The sequence below is a fragment of the Suillus bovinus genome (genome assembly GCF_016758785.1).
Source record: "Suillus bovinus strain UH-Sbo-P2 chromosome Unknown EDB93scaffold_8, whole genome shotgun sequence".
Classification (NCBI taxonomy): domain Eukaryota; kingdom Fungi; phylum Basidiomycota; class Agaricomycetes; order Boletales; family Suillaceae; genus Suillus; species Suillus bovinus.
The window spans coordinates 574,144-593,955 of record NW_024542064.1 but is presented as its reverse complement, the minus strand read 5'-3'; the positions used below and the strand labels follow the sequence as shown (position 1 = coordinate 593,955).

The 19,812-nt window shown below is 47.5% G+C and overlaps 6 protein-coding genes across 6 annotated transcripts; 2 read left to right on the top strand and 4 right to left on the bottom strand.

Annotated features, from left to right (window-relative positions):
• The first annotated feature begins 6,052 nt into the window (after window positions 1-6,052).
• EDB93DRAFT_1126272 (uncharacterized protein) lies at window positions 6,053-7,112 on the top strand. The gene is made up of 2 exons (XM_041448750.1): window positions 6,053-6,511; window positions 6,573-7,112. The coding sequence occupies exons 1-2, from the start codon at window positions 6,391-6,393 to the stop codon at window positions 6,812-6,814; spliced, it is 363 nt and encodes a 120-aa protein (XP_041311234.1). The 5' UTR covers window positions 6,053-6,390; the 3' UTR covers window positions 6,815-7,112.
• EDB93DRAFT_1126270 (uncharacterized protein) lies at window positions 7,113-8,902 on the bottom strand. Its single transcript, XM_041448749.1, has one exon. The coding sequence runs from the start codon at window positions 8,712-8,714 to the stop codon at window positions 7,212-7,214; it is 1,503 nt and encodes a 500-aa protein (XP_041311233.1). The 5' UTR covers window positions 8,715-8,902; the 3' UTR covers window positions 7,113-7,211.
• A 387-nt stretch (window positions 8,903-9,289) lies between these two features.
• On the bottom strand, window positions 9,290-11,628 carry EDB93DRAFT_1126263 (CNH domain-containing protein). The gene is made up of 7 exons (XM_041448748.1): window positions 11,492-11,628; window positions 11,325-11,401; window positions 11,099-11,201; window positions 10,703-10,962; window positions 10,492-10,640; window positions 10,282-10,430; window positions 9,290-10,109 (listed from the first exon to the last, which is right to left on the bottom strand). Exons 1-7 carry the CDS (start codon window positions 11,580-11,582, stop codon window positions 9,787-9,789), a joined length of 1,152 nt encoding a protein of 383 aa, XP_041311232.1. The 5' UTR covers window positions 11,583-11,628; the 3' UTR covers window positions 9,290-9,786.
• Window positions 11,629-11,970: 342 nt separating this feature from the next.
• Window positions 11,971-13,735, top strand: EDB93DRAFT_1101306 (uncharacterized protein; the record flags this gene model as incomplete). Its single annotated transcript, XM_041447093.1, has 3 exons — window positions 11,971-12,066; window positions 12,144-13,643; window positions 13,700-13,735. 3 exons carry the CDS (start codon window positions 11,971-11,973, stop codon window positions 13,733-13,735), a joined length of 1,632 nt encoding a protein of 543 aa, XP_041311231.1.
• Window positions 13,736-14,377: 642 nt separating this feature from the next.
• On the bottom strand, window positions 14,378-17,377 carry EDB93DRAFT_1078807 (uncharacterized protein; the record flags this gene model as incomplete). Its single annotated transcript, XM_041445409.1, has 2 exons — window positions 14,378-16,876; window positions 16,931-17,377. 2 exons carry the CDS (start codon window positions 17,375-17,377, stop codon window positions 14,378-14,380), a joined length of 2,946 nt encoding a protein of 981 aa, XP_041311230.1.
• On the bottom strand, window positions 17,154-19,639 carry EDB93DRAFT_874558 (uncharacterized protein). The gene is made up of 12 exons (XM_041457774.1): window positions 19,574-19,639; window positions 19,471-19,524; window positions 19,046-19,416; window positions 18,972-18,996; window positions 18,778-18,866; window positions 18,639-18,725; window positions 18,547-18,591; window positions 18,469-18,489; window positions 18,172-18,419; window positions 17,926-18,111; window positions 17,779-17,870; window positions 17,154-17,722 (listed from the first exon to the last, which is right to left on the bottom strand). The coding sequence occupies exons 2-12, from the start codon at window positions 19,488-19,490 to the stop codon at window positions 17,443-17,445; spliced, it is 1,464 nt and encodes a 487-aa protein (XP_041311229.1). The 5' UTR covers window positions 19,491-19,524; window positions 19,574-19,639; the 3' UTR covers window positions 17,154-17,442.
• Window positions 19,640-19,812: the final 173 nt, after the last annotated feature.

The following is a 19,812-nucleotide window of genomic DNA, read 5'->3' as shown; positions in this document are numbered from 1 at the left end:
TCCGCTCGAAATTGCTTGGTTTTCCGATCGTCGCCGCTCAGAACACACCTCCTACACTCTAGTGCTTCAAATTATTTGATCTGGCGATATCGGTTTGATCCCAAATATGATATCTCGAGGGTCTTGAAGAGTATGACGAGGAAAAGGGCAGTTTTTCAGTAGAAATGATGGAGTTAAGCCAGGAATTACAACGTGGGACTTGAAATAAAAGTTATAAACGTGAAAACGTGACTTTAAGGGAATTCCGCGCGTCTTTTCGCTCATCGTCCAAACTTCATGATGTCGAGCTCTACGATGAGCAGACCTTGGAATGAAAAGAGCGATCACTGCGAATTCGTGGGCCATAATTATCAATCAAAGTTGAGTTTGACAGCGCACGCATGATTCTGTCTCTTTCTCCGACCCAAACATCCTGGACTCCGCTCAAACGTTCAACAACCTCCCACACTTTCATAGGCCTCGCCATTCGAGTGGGTGATGTAAATCTCTCTGTAATTTCTGGTTTATTGCACTTATCGTTAGAAGAACGACCATGCAAGTCTTTCTGGGTCTTCAGCGTGTTGATCCTCTTTGTCGTCTTTGTTAATCAGCGCTGTAACGCTTTATAGCCATCCCAAAAGGAGTTCTCTCAAAATATCCTTAGGTTTCTTCTCTGCTTTGGCTCCCCCTTCTCTTCCACTGCTACTGGTAAGCAGTATTACTCAATTTTCATTCCAATACCATCCCCACAGTTGTTCGATAGCAGCAAAGACTAGAACACATAGCGCGGGTAATAATTTATTGCTCCGAACCTACCTCGGCGAATCAAGAATTGTCCTTTCGGTGCTACCCACATTCTTACTCCCATCACTTCTTCAAACTTTGTCTAACAAGACACGATAACAACAACGCGCACGTTGTATTCCTATGCATGATGTTCTGTCGGCCTTTGTGCTGCTTTCATCGTGATCTTCCCCGTGTCATAGTTAGCCAAGATCATCCAGACAAAGGGAGCCTTGAGTTTCAATGTTTCTGATTTTTGATCACTAGCCAACCCTGTACGTGCGATAGTTCGTAATCAGATAATCCCATTGTACAAGATTTGTGGATGAATTTACTTATCATGATCTAAGTTCGGCATTCGGTCTTCTTAGACTTTATGTGGACATGGATTCCTCTTCCACAGGCCAAAACATGGACTCCAAAACGACTTTTCCATCTGTGCGAGCAGTTCAGGTCTAGTCGATATACATTGGTCCTCAACATCCTTCCGTGACCAAGTGCTATCTCAGACGTCTAATTTTTGCTAAGACGATGATCTAGCCTCAGAGAATTATTAGCCGAACTAATGGATGTCTGCAATCACTCAGAATATTCACAAGCACCCAGCACCCTTCGAATTTAGCAGGCGCGGCTGCTTCACTTGAAATAAATGGGGAACCGATCTTGTCTCCGCCGTGATTTCCCGCTCTCACTGTTTCAAAGAGGCGCTGCGTTTATATGGGGATGCTGGATAACGTCCCTGTTCTCGGCATATCTGAATTCTGAATTTTCAATTTCATAGATGCATCACAAGCAGTCAGATGAGTGTTTCCTCACAATAGCAAAAACAGTTGATCCAGGCGCCTGACCCTACGGCTAGCCGTGATATTTAATCTATACCGCATTATGATAGTTCAGCATTGGCGCCTTCACCTCCCGAGTGACCCGGTATTTTTAGTATGTCTCTCATTTCGTTGATCATCCCTGAATGTACTTACGTCGTATTGGCCGACGTACTTTTGCGTCTAGAACTTCGAGCGGGCTTCCGTGCCGCGCTGATGGATAAAGCCTCGATGCTCGTGATGTATAGTTGGAAGCTCATTTATCCTTCGAAGATTGTTATTGTTTCAGGATTAATGGTTGCGAACGCTTCGCTGACCGTGATTTCACACAAACTCACCGTTGATTCTGCTTCTTCCGTTCCACTAAGGACGCATACGCTAGTAGTTAGCAGAATTTGCAGTACAGTGTGTTAAGCAGTTGCATGACTTTGCTCTTTCAAATCTATGCCAATACGTCATAGCGACCACAACGGAATTCAAACCAAGTGATCATGTTCCTACAGAATCCAGCCTCTGCGAAGCTATACGCCACTCGCAGTTAAGACGTGCTCATTCTTGGAATACGGTAATCATAGCAGTCGCTGTGTCGGAGTTAGCTATACGCTTCGCGTATTATCATCGACGAGGCATGATCCCTGCGCAGATATCCGCGCGAACGAGACTTGAAGAATGCCCTAGTAAGTCTCCAAAGCCAAGGAACATGAGCCCTGCAGAAATGGTGAATGGCTAGATGCACATGACTCGGTTACAGATCGGCGTACCTATAGATTTGGAGATAGCCGAGTCGCAAGCAGACAGAGTAGCACAATCAGATCAGGACATATAGAAGATCAGCACAAAAGATAATCAGGTTCATATTACGACCTTACACTGCAAAGTAAAACATGAGATTTGATAACTATGATTGGGGTACTGTGACCAAGTGGTTCACCACCCAGCATACCAAATGCGAAGACCATCTCACGCATACCTCTGGAATGGTACAGTTAGTTGGACAAAAACGACAGGCAATGGCACAGGACACTGACTAGGTTTGTCAACAAGACATCCGGGAAACTTACTGCGTGCCGCCGATCGATAAATAAACGAGATACAAGGGACTTACATAGCATGCTGATGCCTATCGTGAGAGATGGATTATTAACACAGTGCCAACGCCTTAACCTTGGAAAATATACACAGAACCTAGATATCAGTGAAATTCGACAACTGCGCCCGTGATATAAACCACTTGCGCCGATATAGAGAACCTGAAGCGCTGGAGGTCCAGCGTTGCCTCGGCCCTGGATCAAACGTGTTATCCTTATTGTTCTACTTCTGATATCATGATATGGGACCCCGCTCACCTGGACTACTAGGTCCCACTGTAAAATCATTCGGTAAGAGCCTGCTCCGATAACGGGTTAAACCCTCCTCTCCTACCTCCTGTATGAATGACAGTGCCGGAGAATACCATACGAGCATCGATAACCCCCTGCATAAGTTCTACCGTACTCGCCGCAATCGTATACCAACCCAGTAGAGGAACTGTGCCACCAGTCAGAAATAGATCGAGGGAGAGGGAAATCTATTCTTCACAAACCCAAGAAAGAACTGCAACCATGATATCAATCTGGTTATCGGACACCAACTGGGATCATCTGAGATTAGAGTCACATTGGAGGGGTAACTTTGGTATCAGCGGGTGGCGAATCAATTGGACAAGTATGGCAAATGATACCATTTGTGCTAGATCTTGTAATCTCACCAAAAGTAAGCTAAAGTATGATCAATGCACCCTTTCCCTCATGCAAAGTCCTCGTATCACCCGCTGCTGCGCGCCTTTCGTCTGTAATCGTGTAGGTTACACGTCACAAGCATGCAAAGGAATAAGGTTTGTCGTCATTTTGATCGACAGATGCAAAGACTCAGTGATACCCGTCAGCGTTGCATCATTTCGCACAGCCAGGTAACGCACCCCGGTTGATTTCGAAGATCCGGACGTAGGTGCATGCTTGACAGTCTAAATGTGAATTATATTTGATGCTGTGAATAGTACAGTAATGGAGGTAAAAGCCAAACAATGCCAATGGGGGTTGCTGTATGTGAATTACGGTGTTGGCACGCTCATGAATGTGCACAAAGATGGCTAAGTTTGATTTCAATGCTTCTGTTTCCATGGACTCTGGAGTGGAAGCGGAGGCATATCATAGGTAAGCAGCAACTGAGATCTCCTAAAGGCAACCATGTACGACGTACTTCAGGTCCGGGAAGAGTTGATGGGGGCGTATTCCGGCATGTATCGGCATACGCTGCCTCCCATCAAATGTTTCCCCATGGCTGCAGTGAGTAACCCGTACTATACGTACTTATTGCCGTCGTGCCTTCGAGGCTTAAGTTTTAAACTCTCAGGCTGCCTTAAGCGCTGAGTTTGAATGTATCAGTATACACCCAGGCGGACTTCGAAACTATTATTTTCCTCAACCAGCTCGAAGGCCACGAATGCTCATCACACACAGGTTGCTTCATGCATCCACATTTCTGAGCGGGCTAAGGTCTGAGTATTTTAATCCCCCTCGATTGGCTCTAGCGGAGCCCAGCTATAATCAGCTGCGCGACGTACCAGAAAAGCAGCTTCATTTTCACATCCCCAAGATTCTGTTACGGCAGAGGAGGGCGAGAATGAGAGGCTTTGAAAGCGTTGCGGGGATCGGGCAAGCCTGTATTCATCGTGTAGCAGTCCTATCGCGCATGCGCCATTGTGACTGGCGCTCAGGGACGTAGAGAAATCTGAGCTAGACGCTTAGTCCCCGGGCTTTTGTCGCGGTACATTCTTCCTAGTAGATGTGTCGCCACTTTAGATCTACTCTCGAGTGGTGCACATGCAAACTGTAGTCGAGGTGTCTCCCACGATGCTTATCCTACAGGCGAACGCAGCTACGCTGGTTCCATGGAAAAACACCGCATACGACTGGAGATGATCCCAAGACGCAGTTCTCCAAAATCTTCTTGCGTATGAGGGATATACACGGTGGCATCGGTTTGTCCTTGAGTTCACTTCGTGGCTCGCGTATCTTTCATGGATCGTGAAACTCGATTCAGACTACTCTTAGGCTGGTTCTTACCAATTTTTTGTTCCTCTAACTCCTTTGTGGAGTTTCATCTTCCCGATGAGCAGGGTTCATACTTGCTCCGAACTGATTGAAACGAAAGGATGGGAGTGATTTATGTGGTATGCATTTTCGTCCCTAGTTTGACCTCCCGCTTTTACATGGTAAAGACCGAGGGTTATTGTTTGTATTGTATCCACTACGTTTTTATTGAAATTTTTCGTGATCGCCAGAAAGCTTCAAGTTCCCGTACTTGACCCCTGCACAAGCTTGACCCCCATAGCTTGAAGGATTTCCTATACCAAAATTGTTGCAGCCTATTAAGACTAGAGGGACAGCATTCCACAATCGTATCTTCGTGAGTCGACATATTGATCATTGATGCGCGCGACAATGAGCTCTCCTGATTGACCATCCTAACACCAGGTCTTTCTATGATTGAAGCCACCGCAGTCCTCCCAGAGGGTCGCATCTGACTCTGAAGAGACACTCAAATCGAGCCCTCCGCAAGTAGTCGAGTTTGCCCATTTACAGAACCATTCAGATTGCCCAGCTCGCCAGGCCCCAAATGCATCTATTGTTTGGTGCTGGTCTTGTAGCAACTGAGTGCATAGGCGGATGATCGGGCAACGTGTGGCTTTCGTTATGCTTTCCCAGTGCCTATCGAAGACGCAAATCAAGGCGGTCGTCATCGCATTTGTGGAAGGCTATTTATTCTCTTCCTTGTAGCTAATCTAGCAACAAAACGAATACGGCAGAAGCTTCGAGAACATTCGTTCAACTCTCTCGAGGATATCTGTCATGTCACCTGACGTAGGGGTTTCTGTGACTGAATAGTTCGAAGAAGCGCTTCGAAATGAACCATTGTGGTTTGTCGAAGATACCGTCGAACTTTCTCAACGTCTCCAGCGATGCAAAAGCCATTATCAAAGTCAGCTCAGCTTACCAGGCACCGTTTGCACAGGCAGCTGCAACCGAGGCCAACCCTATTATTGGGGTTGCTGGCCCAATCACCGATGGTGAGATTGCCCAAGACATTCTTGACAAAGGTCAATCCCATGATGGGCAATTATTCCAAGAGAATCTGGGGACTGTTAAGTTCATTTTCACATCCCTCGAACTCCAAAAGCAGATTTATATACGAAAAACTCTTCACCGTGACTGCTGGGATTTGTTGATAGATCCCAGCCCCACCGGTCTCTTTCAAACCGCAGTAAATATTAGTACTTGTGGGACAAGGTCTCTGCCAGTGAAGCTCGGCCCTTATCTAGTCCCCTTATGCCAAGCTGCCGCACAGCTGCCCATGGTGTATAACAGAGTTGTTTGTGATATACAAATGCGGGAAGTTGTGCTATTTGACCCGGTCAGGTGATAATTATAAATCACACAGGCTGCGGCCTGAGAACGACGATGACGAATAGGCTCTCGGCGATGGCCAAGGTCATATTTTCCCGCTACTTGTACGACCTTCCACGACCTTCCAGACGGCCACAAATAGCTGACGCGGCGGTCGAAGTTGATGAGTCACCGCTGCTGCTTCACCATGACGCCACGACATCGGTCATATACAATAATTAACTGCCGAGGGGCCCATGCATCCGCAGGATGATCCTGTGTATATATAAGACCTTTGTTTAAGCCAGAGGACTTCATCAGCATTGTCTTCTGCGTCCAGTCAAAGTCTTCTCTAGCAACCCGCCTCTCTCCCCACGTCAGTGATGTCATCATCCTCCGGACTCTACATCCCCATACACAGACGGGCAGCTTCACCGAGCTCATCGAGCTCATCAAGGGTTTCTTCACCAGCGCACTCATTGTCTCCCTTGCCTCATGATAGTCGTGAGTATAAAATCTCCTGCCTCTTGAGTTGCAAATATTTAATGTTGACCCCGTCATACAGCGTTTATCTACACGCCTTCAGACTTGCTTTTATTAGCGTCATCGCCACTATCAAAGTTATCGCATGAGGAATTCAACACCTTGCGAGCTGTAGCACCAGAAATCGTGCAGAGCCGCAGGCAGCGCAGATCACGCGAATGGCGCATGAACCATAGCCCGTCCTGGAACCCTCACGGACGCTCCTCGCGCTCACATTCAAACACTTCTGAGTCAGAGGGGGAGGGACATGGAAGCAGGATGTAGCTCATTGCAGCATGACATATACCCGTACGAGTTGACCAACTCTACCGCTCGTCATCCACAGAATACCCCAAGCTTAGTGACAATCACGTACACCCCTCATCAGTTCGTATGTAAATGAAGACCCAGGAACTACATTTCCTTCGTCACCTTAGTATCAAATCCGCTCATATGTACACAAGCCCTCACCCTTATGATGATGTACTACTTAATACTGGCAATAGATGTACTGTATTCCACCGGTATCCACATGAGATTTTACCATTCAGTGTCTAAACTAAACTAGAAACTCGTCAGAGTATCGGGATATAGCATGGATCGACAAAACTAGGGAGCTGCACATAAGATAAAAATATTCCCAACCTCGTTCACTTCGACGCGGACTATCATCCTTAACTTTCTACTCGGACACTGTTCGCGGGCGACGCTCTCTTTTCAACCCTCGATCTTTGGTGAAAAAATCTACTGCACGATGATACCCCTCCTTGAACGCCTCGTCAATGCTGTAAACTGGGTTTGAAATCAATGTACCATAGTCGTCTTCTTCGTCTCCGCTATCCCCCTCTCCATCTTCGCCAGCAAAGTGGAGAATCGGTGTGGGGGCTTTCGGGGAGAATGGTTCCAGGAGTTTTTTTGGTGGTGAAAGGTCTTCATCTACGAACCCGGAGAGAGTTGTCGACGGCGAAAGCGGCGCTGCCTGCCGGAGGGCTTGGTCGCGCTGTACGAGACCAATGAGTAGCTCCCAGCGAGCGTACCAGTTCAGCTCCCAGGCGCGGATGGCCTCCCATGTAGGAGATCTTTTTGGAGTTTTAGGTGGTAGACATTCTTGATGAGACCCGTCGTCGAACGTTTGTTTCTCGAAGGGTGGTTCATCGTCAGCAACCAGGGTTGCATCTTCATCACCACATGTCGATGAACTGGTCGACGAAGACAAGCTTCCTGAGGACACAGAACCCTCTATCTGGTCGGAAATATGGGCTGACCTCTGATACATGTCGAACACGTAGAGCGTTTTGTGAATGGTCCACAACGGAAACCTGAAGAAGCATCGGTCGACATTGGCGGAGTATGGATCACGAAGCGCAGAGATATCGCCCAAACGAGGGTAGATCGGCGCGTTCGAGTCCTGAACAAAGTCTCTCGATGCATACCCTTCAAAGTCACGATCCAAGCCAGCTAGAGGCACGCGGATTTGCGATGGCAGTCCAGAGACTTCCTGACTATCCGCGAACGTAATGCCAGTATATGCGCTTCCAGGGTCCTGTGCACATATAGTGTGGTCTATTCGCCGTTTCACTTCTTTGGCCTGCCATTCTAACCATTCGTCATGGCGCGCTGTCCAGAAAGACTTTTGATGCAACAAAGCACTCCGTGAGAATCCGCGGTGAGGGTAGTTCAAACGCTGCGTGTGGGTACGTGACACAGGAGTTGGTATTTGCACCTTTTTTTCTTGTGGAAGCATAGCATGACGAACAGGTTCTGGTGCAATTGGCTCCATGGTGACGGTCTGAGGTGGAGGTGGGAATAGGATGCATTGGGGCTCGTCTTCTAAGTCTGTCTGGGAATTGGTGCTGTGGTCATTCATGTGGAGTATCGGTAGACAGATAAGAGGCTCGTCGTCGTCGTCTTCCTCCTCCCTGAACTTCGCGAGTGCTGGGCCGCTACGGAAGAGGTCGCGTGCCCACTCGACCCTTGAAATCGGTAGTTCTGCATCTGCATCTGATTCAGAGCAACCAAGAGCGCCGCCTTCTTCATAAAAAAAATCAAGTCTACTAGGAGAGCGTGGTGGAGAAATCAGGATATCTGGCTCTACCGATGATAGAGAAATATCTGTGTATGGTTCGTGTCTCGCGTCCGCTAGAGAGTCCGACGGGGCATCGTGCACGCCAGTAAAACGAGGCATTACCAGCAATTAAAATATGATAACAGCAAAGGATGGCGGGGAATAGCAGATGTGACGATAGCCTTCGGCTGCGCAATACTACCAGTTATGCTAAGCGAAGGAAGGTGCGATGCCATTAACATTTGCCGTAACGCGTCGGTAGCAAATAGATATCAACAGGTGTTGTGCATACGATCACGTGACAGGCGCGTCCTGGATCATTCAGCTCCAACTTGAAGCTGCTGTATATCATAGTCTCTGATTTATACTATGCCTCATGTCAACGTTCGGCCTATTCATATTAAAGTCTCTGCATCTGGTTTTATCATAGAGGTCACCAACGCAAACCGCATATTATTAGCAGAGATCACCGAACAAGAAATGCGCAGGAGGCGGACATGTCACTTGGGCTCAGGAGAGAAAATGTCTGCTGCAAGGATTAAAGCTAACCAGTGCAAATTGAGCTGCTTTACGGTACGTGGTCATAATCCTCACGATTTAATTGAGTGATGCCTCGCAGTAATGGCAAGGGACAAAGAGGAGGTCCGGGGGCAGTATCGTACCCTAACTCCTAGTTTAAAATGAGGTGGATTGTTTCGCTGTAATCCCCTTCCTAATGCTTGTAGCTGAATGTTACTTTCTGCAGAAAAGACCGAAAGGCACATACGTACTAGGGATGCTTACGGCCCAAACAGAGCCCGAATTAAACGCCTGCGAGACACATCTGCGGTGACATATCGAGGGAATAGAAAGAGACTGACTCCTCACCCGGTTTCCAGACGAGGGCAATGTCGACTGCGAGTTTAGCCTTGTGCTTGATGTCGCACCCAGTCCAAGTCAAGGTATGCAGGTTGAAGACCTATCTCAACAGAGGTGATGTTTACTACCGATGGTCCAGTGATGACGACAACGTAAATCCTTCCTATGACAGTGTCTGTTGTAGGTATAAATGCAAATGCTGTCATCGTCACCAATAGTGTCGAGTGTCCGGCTCTAAATTTCCTTTCACAGCTAGTGTTTGATGTGAGCCAACCCAACTTGTACTGGCTCAAATCCCTGATAGTCAATAGCTGGTGGCGACCAATCAGGTCGGTCATATAGACACGCTTGGCAAATCTGCATCTTTCTCATTCTCCACTTCTTCCATTTTCTCGTTTTGGCCTTCATGGACCTTATCGTCGTCCATCTTCGGCGCCACGTTCCCACTGCGCACCAACCCAACTTTCACTTTCCTCATCTTGTCCCTACACTCGGAGGAGGGTGCTGCATAACCAGCAAGGCACGAGATCAAGCCTGGCCTCCCCCCTTCGCCAAAATCGGGCGCTGGAATGACTTGGACAATCGTCTGAGTTTCAACACTGTGCACTTCGATTGTGCCATTTGGGAGAAGTGTTGCTAGGTAGGGAAAGTCGAGACCTGGGCAGATTCATGCATGGCAATGAGTCTTAGAACTTGGGAGATAGATCACGAACTGATGGATGAAATGAAAGTAACTTGTGTGCCGCTGAGAAAGTGGGAAGGTGGTAGGGAATCAGCGAATTCGAGCCAGCAACACGAACGAAGTCCTTGTAAGAGAGATATCACTTACACACGGACACCGGATATGCTGGCCACTCAAGTGTTCCACGCACGGGATCACCTTCACCGGTGACGAACAGGCCAAGAGTGCTCCCGCCCGTCCAACTCAGTAAAAGGAATTCGGATGGAGATATGACAATGATATGTGGTTTAATCGTACTTTGAGCCGAGTCGGTGATAGTCAGTAAGGAGACGGAAGGTAATGTCCTAATCCACTTACCCCGGCGTGACCTCGACTTGTGTTACCGGAAGCAACTCAAACATCTGTGCAGTTGCAAGATCGACTACACTGTAAATATCTGCGGTCGCAATGCATAGGTGGCGTCCTGAACGCTGAGCACGGATGGCTCCAGGTCGGAAAGGGATTTCCTAAGGAAGAATGAACGAACATCAGCCGGGTAAAAGAATATGGGTTGTGAAGGAATACCAACCCTGGCATATGTCAACTTCTCCTCGCTCAAGCTATACATGGCAATAGTACTGCGCTTTATAACGCAGAGGTCGACGGCATTATTTTTTCCTCGTTCAGTAGAAAAATTTGTTGATGTGGAAGTGGCTCTAGTGGTAAGTGAGGTCGCGGCAGGGCGCTGGAGGTGGTTATGATCGACTGCGAGAGCCTCGATATTGCGGACTGGTTTAGTGTTCGGGATAAGATCAAGTGAAGGGAGGGTGTATATATGTAATTGACGATCTGCACAAGTATATCAGTATGTGCTTAACGATTGAATATGCAGAAGTCGGAAGAAAGCAGCATCTCAAATTTCCACAACACAATCTTGAAGCTGCACACCCTAGATCACACACTCACAAATATAAGGATAACGCACCACATAATATCAGCGCTCTCGCGATACAAGGTACGAGGATGAGCTCGTCGATCTGCTTGCCAGAAGAGTGGCTCTGTTGCGAGAGTAGAGCGTAAGAGTCTAGCTGGGCTATGTTAGCACGATGTCGCAGGATTTAGTTAAGAAATGAAAGAAAAAAGGAGAGCAACCTGAGATTGTAATATGAAGGGTAATGAATGAGAAGGACGTTGCAGACGTTGATACGGACCTTGGTGGGATCTGTATCTGGATGGAGGGCATAGCGCAGGAGCTCACCATTCGAGCACCCAACGTATATTTCGGACCCTGCACTTGGTGTTAGCGAATGATTGAGGAAGACCAAGGAGGCAACGAAAGAAAATGGTCGTTTAAGTGACTTTGTGGTAGTTCACGCACCAAATGCCTGGGCACACGTAACAGTTCCTGCAGTGATGCTAGAGATGAGAGGTTGGAGGAAGTATGGAGGGACTTCAAGCGGATTGACCATGTCGCTGGAGTGCTAATTCACTAAGCTAGTCAAATGCTTGAAGTTGATTGGTTGACTAATCGCTACCTTTTATAATCACAACTTTGATCAGTCACATGGTGGCTTTAATTGTTACATGTAGTCAATACTCATTATTGCTGCTTTGTGATCAAGTCAGTCACCATTGAGCCGCTGCGGTTTGTGTCTGCGATGTCTTTGTCCTTTCGTTTCTTGGTCATACGAATATTTAAGTAGAGTGGTCTCGACGCGACGGACATGTTTTTCAGGCTACTACTCGAGTTCGCTATTGACGACTTGAACCCTGGTCTGGGTTAGTTCTTCGTCTCGCAATCTGTGTCGATAATGTTGACACTGAACTTAACTTATCAGATGGTTGAACAAGCTTAAAATGAAGCCCAACGCAGAGTTACTTTCTCTTTCTGAAGAACTTCTTATTTACATTTTGAGCTTCCTTCCTTGGCGAGATGTTCTTCGTTGTACATCCGTGAGTTACTTTCAAATTTCGAATCGCTGTCGATCCATTGTCTCAAATGGACTCTGATACTAATGATCGTCTGGCAGTTATGCAAGGTTCTTCGCCAGACATACATGTCATCCTCCGAGCTTCAGTACGTCACCGAACTCGGTAGCCAACAACTACTTCCTATCTCCAACAATCATATCCCCGCTTCGAAGCGCCTACAGCTCCTAAAGGAAAACGCTCGTGCATGGTTCAAATTTGATCTCCATTCTTTCCAAACAATCTCTATACCTGAAATTTTTCAGACGTACTACACACAAACGTATATCACCAATGGGCATGTTTGTTTCTGGAACTCATATATGGATTCTGTCAGAATCTTTCCAACACTACCGAATCCTTCACAAAAAACTATCGAGCGTGATTTCTCTCCGGATTCACTTTGTGCAGTTCCCAACCACTACACCATCGATGTTTTCATGGACCAAGCGCAAAATCTACTAGCCATAGCCTATGCTATTGAGGTTGATAATTACCCATCTGATGAGGAGTCCTATATCGAACTTCTCACCCTGGATGGAGATAGTGTCCATCCCCAAGCTGCTGGACGGACATTGTTTATGTCCACCTTTTGGCTGCCCAGACGCCGTGAGATACCTTCGAAACTCGAGATTTTTGGGAGGCATATCGCTTTCCTTCGTTTCATACCATTGTTTGATGACACAGGCTCATCACTCGCGTCTATATGGTGGTTACAGATTTGGGACTGGCAATACTCAACTTTGTCCAATGTAAGCATCAATCAAAATCAGCTGACAGACTTGACAGTTGACTCGATTCAGAGCATCCTCAGTGGTCCAACTGTACTAGAAGGAAGTTCCACTAGGTCAATCGACTTTTGCTTCCTTGGCAACGACAGAATGCTGATTGTCAGCGACGATTTGAAGCTCTATTCAATCGAGGACGCATCTCAGCCACTGCAGTTGCTAGCATGCTTTTTGTTGCCTGCATCAGTGTTCGACCTGCAATGCTTTTCTCCGACGAACGATATTGCATGTAGCTCACACCAGAAGATACAAGCCCAGCCAGTCACAGTAACATGGATCTCAGACCCCAAGCATCGAGTACTGTCCCTTGTCTCACATTCTTCAGCTCTCGACTTTGTTGTTTCTACCAAGATTTTCTTCGATGAGTACTTTGATCCGGAAGGAATGGTACTAACAATACCGTGGATATCCTGGGGTCCTCCAAATGTTCGTATTTTTTCGCACCATTTTCCATGCAGACTTGGCGTTAGTGGAAGTCGAGCCTTGTGTGCATTCCCTGCAGCCGGTGCGACAAAAGATGAATACTCGGTTTATTCAGAGTACAGGTTACATCTGATGGACTTCAGCCCATCAGCTATTAGGCGCCACCAGCAAGGTCTAGGAAGGCTGGTTAATGAACCATCTACAGTAGGAAATTGCGAGTCGGGGGAACAATTAACGACATTCCTGCCCTATGTCGAAGTTGTGTCGAACAGAACGTTCAGTTGGGGCGAATTCGTCGATATATGGCTCGATAAAGACAAGATTTATTTGTTCAAAGAAGATATAGAAACCGTGAGTTCCTCTTGTTTTCCATGAAAGTGTGATGTATTCAATATCTATCTATCTAGAATAGAATGGATCAGCTTGAAGTCATTGAGATGTAAGAGACTACTCCATAATTATGATATAAGTAGATTGTTGACCTTCAACTCGCTTAGAGTCTAGACCTCTCGCTGAGCAAAATTACCACTTATATTCCTAGGTCAATTATCAGCCAAAAAAGCCTGTCGCCCTCGCTCATCAAGAACCTTCCTTGCACCTGCTCCACGCACTGTACCACGCATTTTGAGGTTCCGCTCAGCTCCTGTCCCGCACTTTCTTTTCATGTTCTGCACTTTGGGATGATAGCATTCACCCTCCAATACCCAGTACCTACAGCTTACAAGTATTAGCGTTGGTAGGGAAACACCACATTGTACTCTTCCTAATTTATCCCATTTACGTTTGCATTCTCCCTGAGTCCCTGTGTCGGAAATTGTCGCGATGTGGATTGCGAGATGTGCTAGTCCAAGCTCACGCACATAGTATACACAAGACTATCGTGATCGACGCATGTATCCATGTTGTCTGCAGTGCTCTTAGCAGCCAACATTTGTTGCAACCCGTTCAACAGATACGTTGCCATCTTTGCAACCGAAACGTTCTGATCTGCCCAAAGCATCGAGTTCTTGCTGTGGTAAAAAGCTGTGCACTGCAATCACATCAACTACTTACTTCGATTGATACAATTCAATCCATCAACTCCGCTAACTCCTCGCCCTCCCAAAAATCCTCCCAATCTCCCCTGCAACCCTCCCAACGCCAACGCCAACACCAACCAAAACACCCACATCAATAACCAAAAGCCCCAAACCAGCACCCAAATATCTAGGCGCAAAGATTTTCCATACCATCAAATGTCTCCTCAATACTGCTCCACACGCAGCTGCTCCAAATGCCAACATTGCGAAATACAAGGATATAGCTAGTGCGGCTCTTAATGCGTTTGGGCGGGGGTGAAAGGGTGAGAGGGGCAGGGGAGGGAGGTTCCATAGTACGATTAGCGGCACCGCCAGTGCTGCAAGGAAAAAGGACCCAAAGGTATTGATAGTAACGGAAATGTGTGAAAAGGGGAAGGAAAGCGTCTTTCCGAGGATAAATGCGCTTTTCCATTGGATAGATGGAATTGTCGATTGGTGGCCTGTACTGTGGTACGTGTGCATCGCTAGGAGCGCTAGGGGCACAATTTCCGAGAATGAAAGGTCGTGGTTCGGATTAGTATTGGCGAGTTGGGGGGATGCGTCGGGGGATGTGAACGCCTTGTCTAGGCCGTGGACGTCCCGAACGCTGTCGATGATCTCTAGATATGATAGAAGAGCGATGGATGAGAGTCCAAGGACGATCTGTCCTGAAAGTTGAGTCATCAACCACACGATACTAAAGAAGATGAGCCAAAACATGAGATAAGGAGAGCCGAATGCGTTGGCAAAGCCTAACACAGTAACTTCAGTCTTTTCCTGTGTAGATGCATCACTCGCTTGGTTTTTTGAGATCGCAAGGCAAACAGGTGATGTCCACCAGACGGACAAACCCCCAACCAACACAGCAGCAGCGGTAGACCTCGCCAACACTGTCCTGGTCACCCGCAAAATATCACCCATATGGCCCAAGATCTGTGCAGAGTCTACCCATTCGAGCATCCAGAACATCGTGCCAGCAATCAAGGACGGCGCGAAAATCAGGGGGATGAACGTTGCAGCGAGACCAGAGTCTGATTTTGAGATTTTGAGTACGCGCCGGATGATGTGGGGGACTGCGGCAGCAACAGGAATAGCGAGGAGGAGTGCTGTGAGTGGTGGGGCTGATGAGGACTCGGACGCGTAAAAGGTAACAGTGCAGTATGGGTGTTGTTCCTCCCTGCAGACGGTGCTCATAGCCATGAGGCGCGCACATATAGCGAAGAGAGCGGAAAAGCCTAGTATGCGGTAGCGCAGCCGAGAGGTGGGAGCTGTGAAGCCTGTGATGACGGAGGGCACGATGGACGAGATGAGGAAAAAGAGCACGATGTGGTCTTCCCATACTGTGAATGAATTTGATGCAAAACATAAGGTGTGCAGAATGAGGAAAATGGGGAGTGATTTGATGGATTTCAAGGTGATCGTGGGTCGGGTGGTAGCTATCATGACGAATGACGATAGGGTGGCAGCAGCGAAGAGCATGGTCTGATGCATGGCAACACCGTCGAAATACTCATGCAACACAACATGGGTCAGGTATCCTAGGGCAGATCCTACGGCAGAGGTGCTGAACGACCACCGAACTTTGTCGTCCACCCACTTTTCCCACTCGACGTCCGCAATATCTCGGACTGTGGAGTACAACGCCCAGCTGGCGACGATGCTTAAACCAATGACGGCTAATCCAGCGCCCATCAGGAAAATGTTGAACTGAGCCCAGAGAACCCGACAAGCAGATAACGCCAAACGAGTGAAGTTATCAAGCGCAATGAGATGGCGATCCCCGTCCATCGCATTTATGCCATCCCAGGCGAGGGAGAAATCATCCCAGGCAGCATCAAGCTCCTTACCAGATGAGCTAGATCGATAAGCGTCGAGATATCGTCTGATCTGAGCTGTGTTGAATTCCATGGCTTTATGCAAAGATGAACCGTCGGGATCCCGATTGAAAAGTTCTGGAATGACGGTTCCGAGGTTATTGAATGGGATGGGAAGACCGAGGAGCAAGGAGATAGTTGGCACCAAGTCTATCTGCTGGACATGGCGATGGGGGACCAGACTGCCTGGAAATGTAATCACTGGTAGAATGACCTCTGGGATTGTGTATTCGGAAAGGGAAAGAGGGACCTTGCTGTAGATCCAGAGAGCTGACATTGTCTCTAGGACGCTGTCACCGCCGTGATTGCCCATCTTATCCATTCCATGATCCCCGAGCATTATGAGGAGGGTATCGTCGTCCATGGCTGCAACGACATCGCGCAAAAGAGTGTCCATTTGCTCGAGTTTTTCTCTGAGGATTGGATGATCTGGACCAACTCTGTGACCTGCATGGTCGACGCCTAATCCATGACCAATGGCAAGATGCCATGAGTTGTGATGGTGTCGCATCAAGGGTAAAAGATTATCGATGACGCCCTGGTCTACGGTGTGAAGGTCTTCGACGTTGAAGGAGTCAAAGGCAAAGGTCATGTTTGGCTGAAAAGAATCTGGGAAAAGGGTGAGCCAGGTGTCATCGCCGGCGAAAGCGATCTTTCCTTTGGATTGTATCAGAGAAATGGAGGGTAAGAAGAAGTCAGTACATACCTTTCTGCCCGCAGCGTTTAGCTGATGCACGATAGAATCCTCATGGATGGAAGAGCCTCCAAAGTTTTCTCCTGCATCTACAAAGGTGGGTAGAGATCCCGTGGTAATGCCTTTGAGTCGCTGAAGAGTTGTAGTCGGTGGGTCAGAGTACGTGTTGAATATGAATGATCTGTCGGGATGAGCGGCGGTCAATTCGCGTGGCAGAGTTATAATGTTATGATGGAAAGGTGAAACAGGTTCTGGCGGGTGTTCTGCAATGAAATCAAAGCGTAGGGCGTCTATGACGAGTAAGACAGCTCTTTTGTGGGTAGCGAGTGAAGTGCAAGCGTCCACACTTCTGTCGGGGAGTGCGAGTCGGTTAAGGAGGAATCCCTTGGTAAATAGATAAATCCCAGCTAGGTGGACACATAACACCCAAAACAAAATCCGAAATTCAGGAGATATCATTGCATTCAGAAATTCGAGTTCGTCGACGGTACACAGTGCATGTGGAGTTTTTAAAGTTTCCCACCTTAACTCAAAGCAACTTCCAGCTGATTCTTTTCGCTTACCGAAGCACGTGAGCGCACCACGGCTGCTAGAATCCATCTAGGTCGATCCTTGACCCACTTTCCTATCGTAAACACACTTCCAAACAGACACTCTGCCCCGATATCTGGGTCTCTCAACCTGTGACAAGACCACCCAACAAGCACCAGCACAATAATCGCCGTCACACTTACAGGGACCAAAGGTACTACACTCGAGTCATGAATACATTCAGTTAAGAATGCAAGCACGAAAAATAACATCCTAACAGGTGTAGTGAATAACTTGAAATTGATTGGGAAGGCTGTGGTCGAACGTACCCCCACATGAGTAAAGCATACGGTAGGCTGTATATGATTGCAAGCGTCTCGAGGCCGTGCTTGGGGTGCACTAAGCTCTCTAGGCGTGCATGCTAATCGGATATGTTCATTGGAGATGATCAATAAACTAATTGTAACAAGACATACCACGTTGTCCACCATGTCTGAACCTTGAGCATAGTTTTGTCTCGCGATATTTACACCAAGTAGCATGCTCCCAAAACTTGAGATCACAGAAATGTAGCTCGCGACCTGCGACAAAGAACGTCCCCCACCACGATCTACGCTCTGAATCGCCAAAAAACCAACATTGACACTCAAGAGCACTGTCGCCTAACCACCGACATGTTAGCATGATCCGCGTATTGCAAAACTAGAGGGAGATGAGCTTACGAGCAGATTGAAGTCATGTATCTCGGCATTCAGCTTCTGAACGAAGGTGCGCCAGTCCAGCTGATTAATTATAGAGTCGACGTAAAGTTTGTGAAGAGAGCGAACATGCTCATAAGGGGCATTGAAGAGCAAGGGTGTAAGGCATTTCATCATCACCGACCGCTCCTCGTAGGAGTCGTCGTATACAGTCTGATCTCGGGAAAGCCGTGCGCATCGCTGCCCGTGATGGTTAAGGTATTGACAGTGCCCTGATGCAGGAGATTGGAAAACATCTTGAGCCAGAATTAGTTCACGTACTAAAATGGTTCATCATCCTTGCTAATGGTTACGATATCATGAATGTCGATTCACTGCGCGTAAAATACGACTACTTACCGACGAAACATTTGTCGTGTGCCGACTGAATTCGATCGTTCTCTACTTGATATGCGATGAGTTTGAGGATATCTGGAGTTGGTGTAACCTACCGTCTACATCTTTGATGAGGCCCAGAGTGTTCTTCAGTACATCCATGCTGAAAGCGCAGACAGCCGACACTTCCGAAGTCATGCAATCTGAAATGCGGAATCAAGCTCTCGTACGATGTCCCGATGGTAAAGAGCTTACCGCTTATCGCAAACCGGATGATTTGTTGCAATTGCTGAAGGACCTGAGAGTGGAGAGCACCTGCGTGCGGAAACAGGTCGATGTGTTTCCTACTTGTGTGAGCAGTCACCATGCCTCGACTGATGCAATCAGTATAATACATTCTGATAATGAAGCATACATTGAATATACTCACAAAGTGCTGTAACGCGTACCAGTACTGAGCCTCTAACTCGATTTCTGCAAGTGTTTATCAGACACGGTCAAGGTACGAGTCCACAGAACTGACGCTTATGAGAAAGTTCAGTGACCCCACTGCATTCACCCAGGATGATGGTGGCATCGAAGTCATTCAACCAGAACAGGCACTTGTTCTCGTGGTGCACAAAATAATATCCTCCCGTGATGCTTTTGCTGACGTCCATAAGTTCCAACACGAGGTTTACATTGACCGGGAAGAAAGGATATTGGTAAGCATGTCTGTAGGCAAGCTTGGCAAGGTTCTCGATCGCCTCAGCAACCCCGTCACGTTCGAGATCCGCCTGTGTGATAACGTGAATCTTTCTTGAAGACCCATCAAAAGTCACTACGCTGTCATAACAGTAGTAGAGACGGCCTTCAGGATGAATGTGGGCATGCCATCCAGGAGGAGTTGATCGCCTGCTCCGAAATGCATGCATGAGATACGAAAGTGGCAAAGTGGCAATGTGTTACCCAACAGGATCTATCGTCATACGTGGGATGTTGAAGTTCTTGATGTTTCTCGGACTGCGTGTCAGTGGTGAGTCAGACATTATCCACAATGTCCAGCACTGACATACATGGTATTATCGTTGCCTGTATATCTCTGTACTTGTACTCGTTCGGCAGACATGGGACTGAGCGTCAGACGTCCATCGAAAGACGATATGGGTTCGTGAACACTGGATCTATGGGTCGAGACAGGTCCACTTAGTTGGTGGACCGTTGGAAGATGGGGGGATACTATGTGCATTGCAGTTTGCAAGAGGATCTCGGGGAGTTGTTCTGTATAAGGCGGTAGCAGGTCTCGGGTGT